Source organism: Polypterus senegalus, chromosome 16 (genome assembly GCF_016835505.1).
Source record: "Polypterus senegalus isolate Bchr_013 chromosome 16, ASM1683550v1, whole genome shotgun sequence".
In the NCBI taxonomy this organism is placed as follows: Eukaryota; Metazoa; Chordata; class Cladistia; order Polypteriformes; family Polypteridae; genus Polypterus; species Polypterus senegalus.
Window position 1 is genome coordinate 39,514,326 of NC_053169.1, and position 14,152 is coordinate 39,528,477.

The 14,152-nt window shown below is 38.3% G+C and overlaps 1 protein-coding gene across 1 annotated transcript; it reads right to left on the reverse strand.

Moving 5' to 3' along the window:
• Nucleotides 1-976: 976 nt before the first annotated feature.
• gch2 (GTP cyclohydrolase 2) lies at nt 977-13,477 on the reverse strand. Its single transcript, XM_039738751.1, has 6 exons — nt 13,092-13,477; nt 11,448-11,557; nt 8,120-8,175; nt 6,490-6,521; nt 3,821-3,905; nt 977-2,718 (listed from the first exon to the last, which is right to left on the reverse strand). The coding sequence occupies exons 1-6, from the start codon at nt 13,366-13,368 to the stop codon at nt 2,592-2,594; spliced, it is 687 nt and encodes a 228-aa protein (XP_039594685.1). The 5' UTR covers nt 13,369-13,477; the 3' UTR covers nt 977-2,591.
• Nucleotides 13,478-14,152: the final 675 nt, after the last annotated feature.

Sequence of the window (14,152 nt, forward strand, 5' to 3'; positions counted from 1 at the left end):
TGCCAGAATTCTCTCGAGTTGTGATGGAATGCTGACCATTCACCTTAGTCATCTGTATAAAATACAAAATTTAACCTGGTCAGCCGGAAAAGACTTTTTTGTGGTTGAACTGCATTTTGGAGCAAAGTGGTATACAGTACATGTTCAGTATATTTAGTTCGCTCTTCATTTCTATGGAAAACAATACAGTTTAATTGCCTTCTTTGCAGATCAAGTTAAAAATTAACAGCAACCATGCATTTTTCTTAAAAGTCTGAGCAGAAATTCACATGAACAATTGTGAAACGTCACAACTTGGAGCTTGGAATACTCTGATTTATGAACGCAGCAGCAGACAAAAGCAAAAGAAGTGACAGACACACACTGTGGAAGCAACCTCCACTTTTCTGAAACGGAGCTTGTTGTTTTTTAGATGATGGCATAACATCATTTGCTAAGGCCAAGAGTTAGAAAACACAAAAATGCAATGACAGAGTAAAGCGAACACTTGACCAGCACATCACAACATAATTTACACTCCTTTGGGACAAACAGACATCACTTGGACAGCCTTGTAGTAATTTGTAAATGGTTTGCGTATATAATTAATTGCATAATATTTTTTTTTTCTCAGTCCTTAAGAGCAAGAGAGAAAAGAATGGAAAGTTAAAATGCAACACATTACAACATGGTTTAAATAAGGACAAGAGTTTTATAACAATATGAGGATTGCTTACATCTCTCTGACTAACCAGACAACCTGACTATAGATCCACAGTGTATGGAAAAACTCATCAAAAAAACTTTAAAACACTTTGTTGAGCAGTTATTTTATCAACAGATCTTTACTATAGATTGTTTTCAATCAGTCAGTGTCCAACCCGCTATATCCTAACACAGGGTCTGCTGGAGCCAATCCCAGCCACCAGCCCACCACAGGACACACACACCAAGCACAATTTAGGATCGCCAATGCACCTAACCTGCATGTCTTTGGACTGTGGAAGGAAACCCACGCAGACATGGGGAGGACCCGGGAAGCGAACCCAGGTCACCTCAAGTATAAACCTTAGCATTTTAAACGTCCAGAGAGTTGCTGTGATGTGACTTTAACGTGCTGTTGTCTGTCACTTCTTTGGCACATGAGGTAGCCCATTTAAGGAGCACTTATCGATCAACAGGTGGGTCAGTCAGCACATAGATTATAAAGGATATAACATGGCTACTTTAGTTATGATTGGGGCTGAGAAATACTTCTAAATCAACGTTTGAATTTAAGATGGAATTTACAAAGTTCTTAGCACTGCAATGTTTTCAGGAAATATTTTTTCAGGTAATGTTTGTTGGATCTCCAGTTTTCAATGAATTTTCACATAAACTGGACAAAGTTAATTGTCACTTTTGTCCTTAAGAAATTGTCTCTTTTGTTCTTAAGAAATTTTCTATTGATGAATGTACAGCATCCCAAGTTAAAACAGACTTTACTCAGTACCCACTCATTACGTCATACTGTGTCATGTTTATTAGGCATTGAAAATACAGTCGTGGAAAACATCTGACACGGACAGCACAAAGCAATTCAGAATTACAATACACTTCAAATATCTGAGATAATGCAACAAAAATGTAAACAAAAAAGTACGCTCTAAGGCCATTGTTAAAATCATGACTATACATGATTTAAAGAAACAAAACATTAGATAAACCTGCGCTGCACACTGGCATTTCCTTCTCGAAGTTGTCAATGAGCACTCAGGCTATTGTCCTGTTATTATGTGGCCACTGGTTTGAGCCTCAGTGCTCTGGCAAGTGACTCATGGCCGTTTTCTCTTAGCCACTCTACTAATAACAAGTACCACACATATAAAGTATCTTTCTTTAGGAAGTGCAAGGCTCATTTGAAAACCACGTATCGTTAGAATAGTAGCATTTACAGTACAAATTCTACAGTAGTTCAGATCACATTTTAATCAGTATCACTCATCAAGAAAGGATTGCAGTGTGTACACTAGTAAACCAAATCAAATGTTCCTTCTTGTGAGGTAGTACAGATCCAGCTCAGTCTGAAGTATAACACTGACGTATAACAGTTACCAAAAAAAAAAAAGATATACCTTAAACGTGAGAGTGCATATTTTAGTAACCTAGTATAGTAATCTCCATAAACTACCACTGCAGACACTCATCCATCCTTTATGACCAAGCCCATACCAAAAGTTTCATATTTTGCAATTATAGATCTCACAAAAATATTATGATTATAATAAAGTCAAATTCAAAAGGCCGCATAGTACCTAAAAATAAAATTTGAGGCCTTTTGATGACAGTCAGTACACAAAAGCAGTAGTTCGGTCTTTTTTTTTATTTTACCATATATTATTGCTAAAAATTCCAAATGGATATTGGATATCATAGTTAGTATGTCACGGTTTTTGTATATAAAGCTGGTATGTCTGTCAGAGATGTAGTTGACACATTTTGTAATAAAAGTTAAAATGGAACTATGTTACAAACAGGTAATAGAAAAATACCTTAAAAAAGTGTCCTTTAGACCAAGCCGTTCCTCAAATATCAGAGAGCTTTATGTACCTTGATGAGATTACTATAAGAAATTAACTCTTTATCAATGAGAGGAATTCTTCACGGGTTTTGGGATCTTCTCTGAACACTCCCAGCATGGCACTGGTAATGGTCCGACTATTCTTTTTTTGAACTCCCCTCATCACCATGCACATGTGCCTAAAAAAATCACAATATTTTAATAATACTTTCTCTTTCGGCAAATGAACAAAAGCATTAAACAAGTCTGACCATAGGACGCATTTATTCTGTCATATACCAGGCATTTCCCAGATTGGTTTGAGTAAACAGATGATGCAACAGGCCCAAATAGAAAATATATGAAGAGCAACATGGCTGAGTTTCTGACTCAAATCTCAAAGGCATCTTAATTATAATTTTACATTTTAATGTGGTGGTTAATTAAAGGAACCCAACAGATTGATAAATATGTCTATAACATCCGTCACTCAACTGCCAACATTTGACATTCAGATTGTAAATTTGTAATTATTAATCAGTACTCACAAAGTTAATAGAAGCACTATTCATACTGCACATTTTCATTATTTAGTCTAAGCTCGTAATACAGCTTAATTTACACAAGTAAGCTGTATTTTTGGAATTTAAACAAATCCTGACAGACATTATAGAAATCATACATCAATGTCAAAATTATTTCACTTAAGAGGTTCATACCTGTGTGTTTGACAAATATAACTACAACTATTTAGGAGCAGTCACTCTCCTTCTAAACAGAAGTGGGCCCTAGAAGAACGCAAACTATTCAATAATAGTAGGCAATTTTAGACTTTCCCATCGACTTCAGTCTTTCGGATGTGGGAAAAATTTGGAGGATCCACATGAACAAATTATAAAAGTAAATATTCTATAGTATATAAATGTATAGTTTTAAAAAAAATTCCCAGGTTACTTAAAGGTTTAAAATTTCTGATATTGACTTAAAGGACATGTTTCATAAGTGCGCATAATGCAGGGAGAGTGAAGATATAAAGATTGAATTTATGAAAGTAGGCTATTGTACTATACTTTCAGTATAGACAGTCTTCTTTTTTGTTTTGTAAAGTACTATCACTGTTCTGGCAATAACAGCATTTTAAGAGAAGAAGATCTAGTGTAAAAAAAATGAAAAGATTTGAAGCAATGTGCTTTTCTTTTAGTGGATGAAAATCGTATGCCTATATTTTGTTTGCAACTGAAGTCAAATGTGTCAGCTGTTAGAGCAAACAGGTTTGGAAGAAATATAAAAGTAAATACTCACTCTGCTTCAACTATTACTGCCACTCCAGCTGGCTTCAGAGCTTCTACGATTGCTATAGCAATCTGCTTTGTTAGTCTTTCCTGGACTGCAATAAATCAAAAAATATACACAGATTGACAAACTGAAAAGACAATATGTTTTAAAGATGTAAATAAAAAAGAATAGTGTCCAATCAGTTTTCTGAAAAGAAAATTGGATAGTATATTTTTCCTTATATTTCAATAGAAGGTACAGAGAACATTAAAATTCACACTTATACTTAAAGCACTTAATTAAAAATAGATAAATAAATAAACCTAACAATGTAAAGTAAACCTACAAATCAAGTGTTTTTCACTACACCAAAGATGTAAAATGTATTTTACTATGTCTGTTGGTATTTATGTCCTTGATAAAACTTGTTTTTATTGTGTTGGCCAAGTTAACAGTCAGCAGTAACAAAGTAGGCCAACAGGGAGGGAATATTTAGACATCATGTAAAAATACTTGTATTAGTAGCCAGACAGTGCGGTCAGTAGCTAAGGCCCTGGACTTTAAACTCCATGACTGTCAGCTCACTCTTTGCTTCTGACTCACTGTGTGACCCTCAGCAGGTTACCTGAACTGCCTTTACTACATTTGCAAAACAGAAATTTAAAAAACTGTACTACAGCTCTGTAACTATACTGCTCAAAAGAATTAAAGGAACACTTTTTAATCAGAGTATAGCATAAAGTCAATGAAACTTATGGGATATTAATCTGGTCAGTTAAGTAGCAGAGGGGGTTGTTAATCAGTTTCAGCTGCTGTGGTGTTAATGAAATTAACAACAGATGCACTAGAGGGCCAACAATGAGATGACCCCCAAAACAGGAATGGTTTAACAGGTGGAGGCCACTGACATTTTTCCCTCCTCATCTTTTCTGACTGTTTCTTCACTAGTTTTGCATTTGGCTACAGTCAGTGTCACTACTGGTAGCATGAGGCGATACCTGGACCCTACAGAGGTTGCACAGGTAGTCCAACTTCTCCAGGATGGCACATCAATACGTGTCATTGCCAGAAGGTTTGCTGTGTCTCCCTGCACAGTCTCAAGGGCATGGAGGAGATTCTAGGAGACAAGCAGTTACTCTAGGAGAGCTGGAGAGAGCCATAGAAGGTCCATAACCCATCAGCAGGACCAGTATCTGCTCCTTTGGGCAAGGAGGAACAGGATGAGCACTGCCAGAGCCCTACAAAATGACCTCCAGCAGGCCACTGGTGTGAATGTCTCTGACCAAACTACCAGAAAGACTTCATGAGGGTGACCCAAGGGCCCCATGTCCTCTAATGGGCCCTGAGCTCACTGCCCAGCAGCATTCAGCTCGATTGGCATTCGCCATAGAATACCAGAATTGGCAGATGCACCACTGGTGCCCTGTGCTTTTTACAGATGAGAGCAGGTTCACCCTGAGCACGTGACAGAAGTGAAAGGGTCTGGAGAAGCCATGGAGAACATTATGCTGCCTGTAACATCATTCAGCATGAGCATTTTGGTGGTGGGTTAATGATTGTCTGGGGAGGCATATCCATGGAGGGTCACACTACAGGCTACAGGCTTGACAAAGGCACCTTGGCTGCCATTAGGTATCAGGATGAAATCCTTGGACCCATTGTCAGACCCTATGCTGGTACAGTGGCTCCTGGTGCGCGACAATTCCTGGCCTCATGTGGTGAGAGTATGCAGGCAGTTCCTGGAGGATGAAGGAATTGATACCATTGACTGGCCACCACACTTTCCTTACCTAAATCCAATAGAACACCTCTGGGACATTATGTTTTGGTCCATCCAATGCCACCAGGTTGCACCTCAGACTGTCCAGGAGCTCAGTGATGCCCTGGTCCAGATCTGGGAGGAGATCCCCCACAACACCATCTGTCATCTCATTAGAAGCATGCACCGATGTTGTCAGGCATGTATACAAGAACACAGGGGCCATACAAAGTGCTGCGTACAATTTTGAGTTGCTGCAATTAAATTTTGGCAAAATGGACTAGCCTGCCACATAATTTTTTCACTCTGATTTTTGGGGCGTCTTTGAATTCAGGGCTCTGTAGGTTGATCATTTTCATTTCCATTAAACAATGTGGCATCCTTTCGTTCCTAACACATTACCCAGTCTATATCAGTATAGATATCCAGGAGGATTTCTTCTTCCCATTGAGATCTGATGTGTTTTCAAAGTGTTCCTTTAATTTTTTTGAGCAGTTTATAATGTGCCTATTAGCAGCGCTCAGTTTCAAAAAGTACTATTTTCTTCTTTCAGTTCTGGCATGGTCTTTTGTCTAGGGTTTCCAGTTTACTCTCCCTTGTCTCAAAGATGTGTGTATTATGTTAACTGGTGGGTCCAAGTTGAATTATGAGTGCGTATGAGCCTGATCTACAAAAAAAAAAAAGCCTTATTGAAGGTTTAGTAAATCTGATACTAAAGCACTGACATTCACTAACTCTGCTTAGGCTATTCTAACAATTGCTTATTTTCTCAGAAGTATCCCTGGAGTATTTATAACATAAACTTGAAAGGAAAATTGAATTCTGACTAGTTATTCATGAATTACAATACTCAGTCCAAACAAACATGTTAACTATAAGGCAGTACTTTAAATTGAAAAGCAAGAATTTTAGTTGCATTCTTAAAATTTATAAGTACCTTGTAGTCTTCTGCTGTAGATTTCTACAACCCTGTGAAAGATAATGAAATTCTATTAAACAATTTATTAGCTTTGTTTAATATCCATTCATCCATTTTCCAACCTGCTGAATCCAAACACAGGGGTCTGCTGGAGCCAATCCCAGCCAACAAGGCAGGAACCAATCCTGGGCAGGGTGCCAACCCACCACAGAACACTCACAAACACCAAGGCCAATTTAGAATCGCCAGTCCACCTAACCTGCATGTCTTTGGACTGTGGGAGGAAACCCATGCAGACACGGGGAGAACATGCAAACTCCACACAGGAGGACCCAGGAAGCAAACCCAGGTCTCCTAACTGCGAGGCAGCAGCGCTACCACTGCGCCACCGTGCCGCCCTTTGTTTAATATGCTTTATTTATACATATATATATATATATAGTCTCACCTGTTACTGTTTTTGATATATGACAATACTGTACAATGCTTTTAGTTTCAGAAACATATGCTGTGTTACATGCAATTGAAAGTAAGCCACTAAGTAAGGAAACTCCAGAATGCTTTATAGGGTATAAACATTCACACAAGGCTATTATGATCTGCTAAGAATAATGAAAATTGTTTATTTCGTATTAAACAGACAATTTAATACTTACTTCTACATCAGACTACAGTAATAATTGCTTAAGTGCAAAAATGAAAATAAACGCTGATTTTGATATTTAAGACCAATCACATAAGTAGTGCAATGTTCATGTCTGTAGCTTACTGTTGATTTAAACTCTGTATTCTGCACACTCAGCACCACACTAGGCACCCTTCCAAAGGTTTAGGCGGCCTGCTATCATTATGGTGATCGACATTCTCTCTCCTGGTGTAATTAACCTTTAGGCTTTTAGAGAATGGCTCGAACATCTGATAGAGCCAAACATACAGCAGTTATTTTTATACAAATCTGAATGACAATCCATATTATTTTAGTGCCGTGCCTTGTACAGATCAATAAAGAAACAAGAATGGTTCTCAGAATGCTTTGCTGAGAGACTGAAATAACAGAAGAACGCAGCCACCCATGTCTAAAAAGTCATGCCTTGTCTTCGACTGCTATGAAGTCTACTACTCCCGTTCTAATCAGCATGTTTATTTACCCAATTCACTGCGGTGATCCCAGTTATAACAACTCTTTTGTGGTCCCACATTAGGCATCTCTACTTTAAATCAGCAGCAAAATATTACACAAGACATGACGGGAAAAATGTCAGCCTGATTCGGCAGATGCACAACCTAACCCTGCTATGGATTACTTTTCGCATTCACATCTAAATCCTACACACTGGTGTTAAAAATGATATTTACTGTACAGAGTTGGTATCTCTCTATAAATAAAACGCAGAGTTTCTTGGTGCCTTTACTAAGACTAACCAGTTAAGAGGAACATGGATGGTGAAAGGCTTAGTAAACTCTGCAGCTAGGCTTTTACTTTTGTACAAAGTCAGTATTGGAGTCATTGGTAACATTCCTGGAGCAGTCACATTCTAATTGTCAGTGAGAAATCATTTCTGTCTCTCAGTATTCTTCCCTGTTTGATAATTTAGTCAAAGAATTAATTATAAAAAAAATCAACTATAAAATCTAATTTAGCTCTCACCTTGCCAGTTTGCTTAACCCAACAATCTTCTGGTTTGGCAGATATCCTATATGGACCTAAAAGTATATAAAGATAGAGGAAAAAATATTTGTAGGAGAACTGGACAGTTTTAGAAGATGCTTGTATTGGGGTGAGATTAATTATCTATTTTGTTGCTTCTGAAAACCTCAAGTTCACAAAATAGTCTCAATTTATGAAATGTTCCCCAGCTTGATGACTAAGCAAATTTTAAGACTACAGATGAACTACATATTTCATTTATTGGTTAAGCTAAAGGTTCATCCTCGTCAAAGCAATGGTTTATTATTAAACAGGAGTGCACAAATTCCTACAAAAGCCAAAAGGGTGATTAACAATCAGTCCATCTATTTTCTAAACCTGCTTATCCAGAGCAGGGTTGTGGCGGGAAGCTGGAGCCTATCCCATCAAGCCATTGGGTGCAAGGCAGGAACAATAGAACACCCACACACAAACACACACTAGGGTCAATTTAACAACACTAATGCACATAACCTGGATGTTTTCACTAGTCTTAAGTATATTTTTACTTCCCAAATTCAATTTAATTTTCTTTGAGTACAAGTCTTTTCTGAGTCTGCCATAAGTTAAAGTTTGGAAGCTTTCTCAATGTGTCTGGTCAACTTGTCATCTTCTGACAGGTCACATGGCGCCTGTATCATGTGCCTAGCATCCACACAGCTTCATGGCAGGCAGATGTAAGTAAAAGGTGACACCTGCCTCGAAAGCTGGCGTATTGTAATCTTTTTAGTTAGCCAATAAAATATGTCATTTTCCTTGACTTCTTAAAGGAATAAAACAAAGTAAAATGATTTAACATATGCCTAACAATCAAGGTCTAAGAATTAGGGTCACTGGTTTCGCTAAGTTGATCAAACTGACCTGTTAAGGTCTCTAATTGTAAAAAATACATAGTCAAACATGAGTCGTCCAATTGAGGGTTGCAATTTCAAAAGCTATAATAAAAAATTATTGAATGTAATAAAAATCATGAAAAATTACTTCATACTGAATTCCTTTCTTTTTTATTTTGCTGATCCCATTTAAATAAGATGTACTGGCATGTCTTAATAATCTGTGTATTTGTTGTTTCAAACCTAGTTTTGGAAAACTTAACTTGTTTGTATGGAAAGTTATTTGATTTTAATAAAATCAATAAAATGCAAAAAAAAATATTATTTACATATCATAGTAGTAGGATGTTGTACCATGGTAGCCATTATGAATGCAATTAGAAGTCAAGCAAAATGAAACCTTTTTTGGCTAGCTGAACAGATTACAATATGCAAGCTTTCGGGGCAGCTCCGGCCTCGTCTTCAGGCAGGTTATAATCTTGTGTGAAGAAGGGGCTTTAGCAGCTTCGAAAACTTGTATATTGTATTCTGTTCAGTTTAACCAGTAAAATGTGTACCTGTAATTTTACTTGACTTCTCTCATTATTTACAAATTGTAAGACAAAGCATAAAATCAGTAAAATATAAATAGTTTAACTTATATTTTCCATATGAGGTTGAAATTGTCACTATTAATATATTTCTTTTTGGGGTTTTTTTTGGCCAACAGTAGCCCAAGTTCTGCCAGCAACCTGTTGGCTAACAGTACTGGTGGCACTCATTGTTAACCCAGGGCTCGACCGACCCGGTATGGAAATTTGTATTGTTGTCCGCATATTGATTTGGCAAAATTTTATACTGGATGCTCTTCCTGACATAACCCTCCCCATTTATCTGGGAGTTGGGAGACAACGTCAGAGAGGCGAGATTGCATTGGTTTGGACATGTGCAGAGGAGAGATGCTGGGTATATTGGGAGAAGGATGCTAAGGATAGAGCTGCCAGGGAGGAGGAAAAGAGGAAGGCCTAAGTGAAGGTTTATGGATGTGGTGAGAGAGGACATGCAGGTGACGGGTGTAACAGAACAAGAGGCAGAGGACAGAAAGATATGGAAGAAGATGATCCGCTGTGGCAACCCCTAACAGGAGCAGCCAAAACAAGAAGAATATATTTCTTTATCTTAATATCCTTCTATATAAAAGTGGTCGGGATTGTCCTTCCGTCCCGTGAGTGCTACGCAGGCGCCGAAGTTTCACACACGCCCGTCCATTTTGCAATGCATGATGGGATTTGTAGTTTTTTTTTTTTTTTTCAGGTAAAAGATGATTTTCTACTCCAGACTGTGCGATATCTTCTTCTTCTTTCTTACTATATAAAAGTGGTCGGCATTGTCCTTCCGTCCCGTGAGTGGAAAGCGTAGCGGTATTCCGCTTATCACAGACTTACTACTTGCAGCTTGCCGTACGAAGCGACATGATGTGAGCAGAGTTCTGGTACTCCCATCGTTCCCTTGCTTTTGTGTGCATAATTTTTAGACAAAATGATGTCTCTGGAAGTAATTAATGTTGATGGAGTACAAATACCTCACCGCGTAGTAAATATCAGGGGGGTTCAAAAGGGCGACCTCAATATAGAAAAAAAGCTTAAATTTCATCACAAAAATAACAGAAACTACGAGTATTAAAGTAATACCGCTCAAATGCAATATAACCAAATTAATGAGTTTGTATAAAATATCAAATTGATCAACATATTGAATTGCCTTAAGAAGTGGTCAACTTAAAAGTCGGTCACCTTAAAAGGCGGCTCAGCCTAGTATTTATTAATCCATGACAGTCGTTTATTCATTTTTGTAATCAGGGTTAACTTTTTTCTTCCATTGCGTTTTTCCCAACTACCACATCAACTACCAAAAATGTACTTAAATATCTCATTGCCCACTATCACATTACACACTAAATTTATAAATGAAAATAAATTCCATGTGTTTCCTATATTTTACTTTAACTATTCCTACTCATATAATACTAGCATTCAACAATTCTTTCATTTGGGTTGCAGCCATTACTGAACATCCCAGGTACAGCATTAAAAAGAAAATTAATTGTAAAATGTTTTAATCAACAACAGTTATAGCAAAGGTCCTTCATACAGATTCCACATAACACCTCTTACTCTGAAATGTATTTTTCATTTCACAAAACTCAGGTTGTGCTCAATCTATTTCTTGCAGGTACAGGCTTAATAAAATAATTTTAGAGTTTCCTCACATGGACAAATTTGAATACAGTATTAAAACAAAGTTAGTAAAATAATAAGTTCTCTTTGTATTTTCAAAAATACTATTTCAGTTGACATCAACACTGGTTTAATGGCCATTTTTGAGGTTTATCCTGCAGCCACACAATCTTTAAACTCCACTCTCCATGGTCCTGAGCATCCTTTGGAACTGAAAAGTTTAAACTTGAAACAAAGTACCTTGCCAAAGAAAGGAACCAAGTGATGTTCACAGAGGGAAAACATTTCAATGTCTTTCACAATCACCATTTCATCATGGTCTTCATCAAAGACAGCGTCATTGAGGACATCTGCAAAAGACAAACAGTACAAGCTTAATAAGAGAATAGCTGTCATTTTGAATGCACAGTTGACTCAGTGGTCACTTAATTTGTTGATTTTTGAAACTGTGTTTTTTCCTGTAAATGTTTTTGGGTGCAAAGCAGCAAGAGTTCCTTAACAGGGCACCAGTCTTTCACAGGACAAACACGTTCACTCAGGCACACTCGCCAACAACTGGCCAAGTCGGAGTCGCCAATCAAACTAACTTGACGTGGGAGTCCAATACATTCAAGGAGCTATTTCAACCTGCATAAAAGGATTTAGGTGAAAAGAAAGTTCATTTCCATTGTGGAGTTCAGAAGAAACTCAGATACTCCCAAGAATTCTATTGTAATGAACATCCTCTGAAAATTTCAGTAGCTCACAAGATTTAGTATACCTAACAACCTACCTACCTAATGAAAAACTTGGAACTGCAATCAATGATTTATGGCTGTTGTGTTTGAGAATATATCTTCACTTAACATAATATACTATCAGCTGTTGTTGACACTTTGCATTCTAGCTTTTCTTAAAACTACTGAGGAAAATTTCCCAGCAGGCAATAAGCAGAAGCACATTGCATAGCAAATATGTGCTAGGGGCATACAAAGAGTTCACTCTATAGGCGAAACGAATGGCTGGACAAATAAAGCATATACAGCATGATAACTGTTAAAACTTGTTTTTACGACTCTAATGGTCATTCTGACTCTGATTAATTAGTTTTGAATACGATGCAGCACATGTATAAAAGTGTCAGCGTTTAAAGACAAAAAGAATGAAAACACTACAGAACTAACCTACTTTCACAACATGTCCTCAAAGGCCTGATTATACGATTTCATTTCGTTATCATCAGTAAACAAACCATGTTATAACCAGCTACTTCATTAGAAAGCTCAGCAACTTTCTGTTAAAAGACCCATTTCATAATACACTTGTGCAACGGCTTGGAGAGCACAATGCCAACCCCGTAACAGGAGACATCGCGGCATAGCTGTGGTCGACACGTCACGTCAAAGGTCTCACACACTTTTATATGGCATAGCATAACTGGCAAAGTCAAAATGCAGGACCAGATGCCAATAAACCAATCCATCCGTTTTCTAACCCGCTGTGTCCCTGGCCATTTCTGGATCGGGAGGCAGTGCGTCGCTGGGCACACGTGCGCATATGTCTTTATATATTTTGACTAAAAATATAATTTGCAAATAAAAAATGCATATGTATAGCATCCAAAACTGTTTCAGCAGTTCGACTGCATGTGGCCAATCAGTGACTTTTGTAGTATTATTAAATTACGGAATACAAAAATAAATAAAATATTTCAACCACGTTGACAGCTCGTAACTAATCGATTGCACAATGTGGTTTTCTGATGAGTAACACAAATATTTACTGCTAGTCCGCATGCAGCGCTTTTATTAGTTTTCTCAATTGAACCCTTTAACCAGAAGCCGCGTTCGCACCCCGAGGCACAGAGCGACTTCCGCGGTCTTGTCATCGCTAAGATCGGCTCACCCTGGACGGTTTCGCGGTAGCCCTTTGTGAAGAATTGCATAGCCCGGGCTGCTCTGCCGGGGGTGCTCTTGAGCCCCTGGCGCTCTGTATTCTCGCCCAGTCCCCTCAAGATGGTGCTGTAGGCCTCCTCCATCGCAGACAGGGCCACCTCGTCGGGTTTGTTGTGCTTTTTCTTGTCGAGCGCCGCCTCGCTGAAGCCGTTGACACTGCACAGATCCGCCACCTTCTTCATATTGCACAGCCCGTTCACTTCAGCTGTTGCTTTGTGGCACTGCATGATGCTGTAGAGTTCGAGGAGACTTTGACTAAATGCGTTAGCCGGTTTAGTGTGCAAACAGCCTGGGCTTTGCGTTCTAGAATCGCTCCATTGCACGCATTTATTTATAGTGCACGTATACGCCCCCTCCTCAATCCCGCCTTCCCATTACACCCCCTCACCTTCGCCTTCGCCTCCGCTTCCCGCATGCTGCTTTCCACCGGCACTTTCGACATGACGAGGGCATCCAGAATCGATGATCGCGCTTGAAGTGCGACTTACAGACTTTCTAAGCGTGATTTTCAAACTTTGTGCACATTTGACCGTTGACTAAACATTTTTTCATACTGTGCATTTATTTTGTCCTGCAGAATAATAATGGTTTTACAAAGTATGCCTTTGGACAATAGATGGGTGAATTGATGGAGCTCAGATTAATTAAATGCAACTCTTTAATTCAACCAGCATGTTTTCACAGTATATGGTTTCTTTCATGTTCTATAGCCACATAATCTATATATAAAATAAATAAATAAACAAAGAAACATGCCTGTTGCCAGATTGTGTTTTCTGAGCTTTTTTCTACACAGAGAGACTCCTTTGTTATGTGAACCTAACTTGGCCAGGCACTGTATGACCTCAGAGGCACCTTTAATTTGCCACAGGGATGTTGTCCCAGCCCATGTCATCTCTGACGTGTCCCTTCATTACTGCTCTTCTCTTTAAAGAGCATTCTGTCACATTCAACAAACACTAAAGTAAGGGATGTGGCAGACAGTGGAGGACTTCTTTTTTTTAATTTGAG

Coding starts and splice junctions, on each gene's coding strand:
- gch2 (XM_039738751.1), bottom strand. CDS start 13,368: ATGCAGTGCCACAAAGCAACAGCTGAAGTGAACGGGCTGTGCAATATG. Junction 11,558..13,091: donor CTACCGCGAAACCGTCCAGG/GTGAGCCGATCT, acceptor TGTCTTTTGCAG/ATGTCCTCAATGACGCTGTC. Junction 3,906..6,489: donor CTACAGCAGAAGACTACAAG/GTACTTATAAAT, acceptor GATTTATTGCAG/TCCAGGAAAGACTAACAAAG.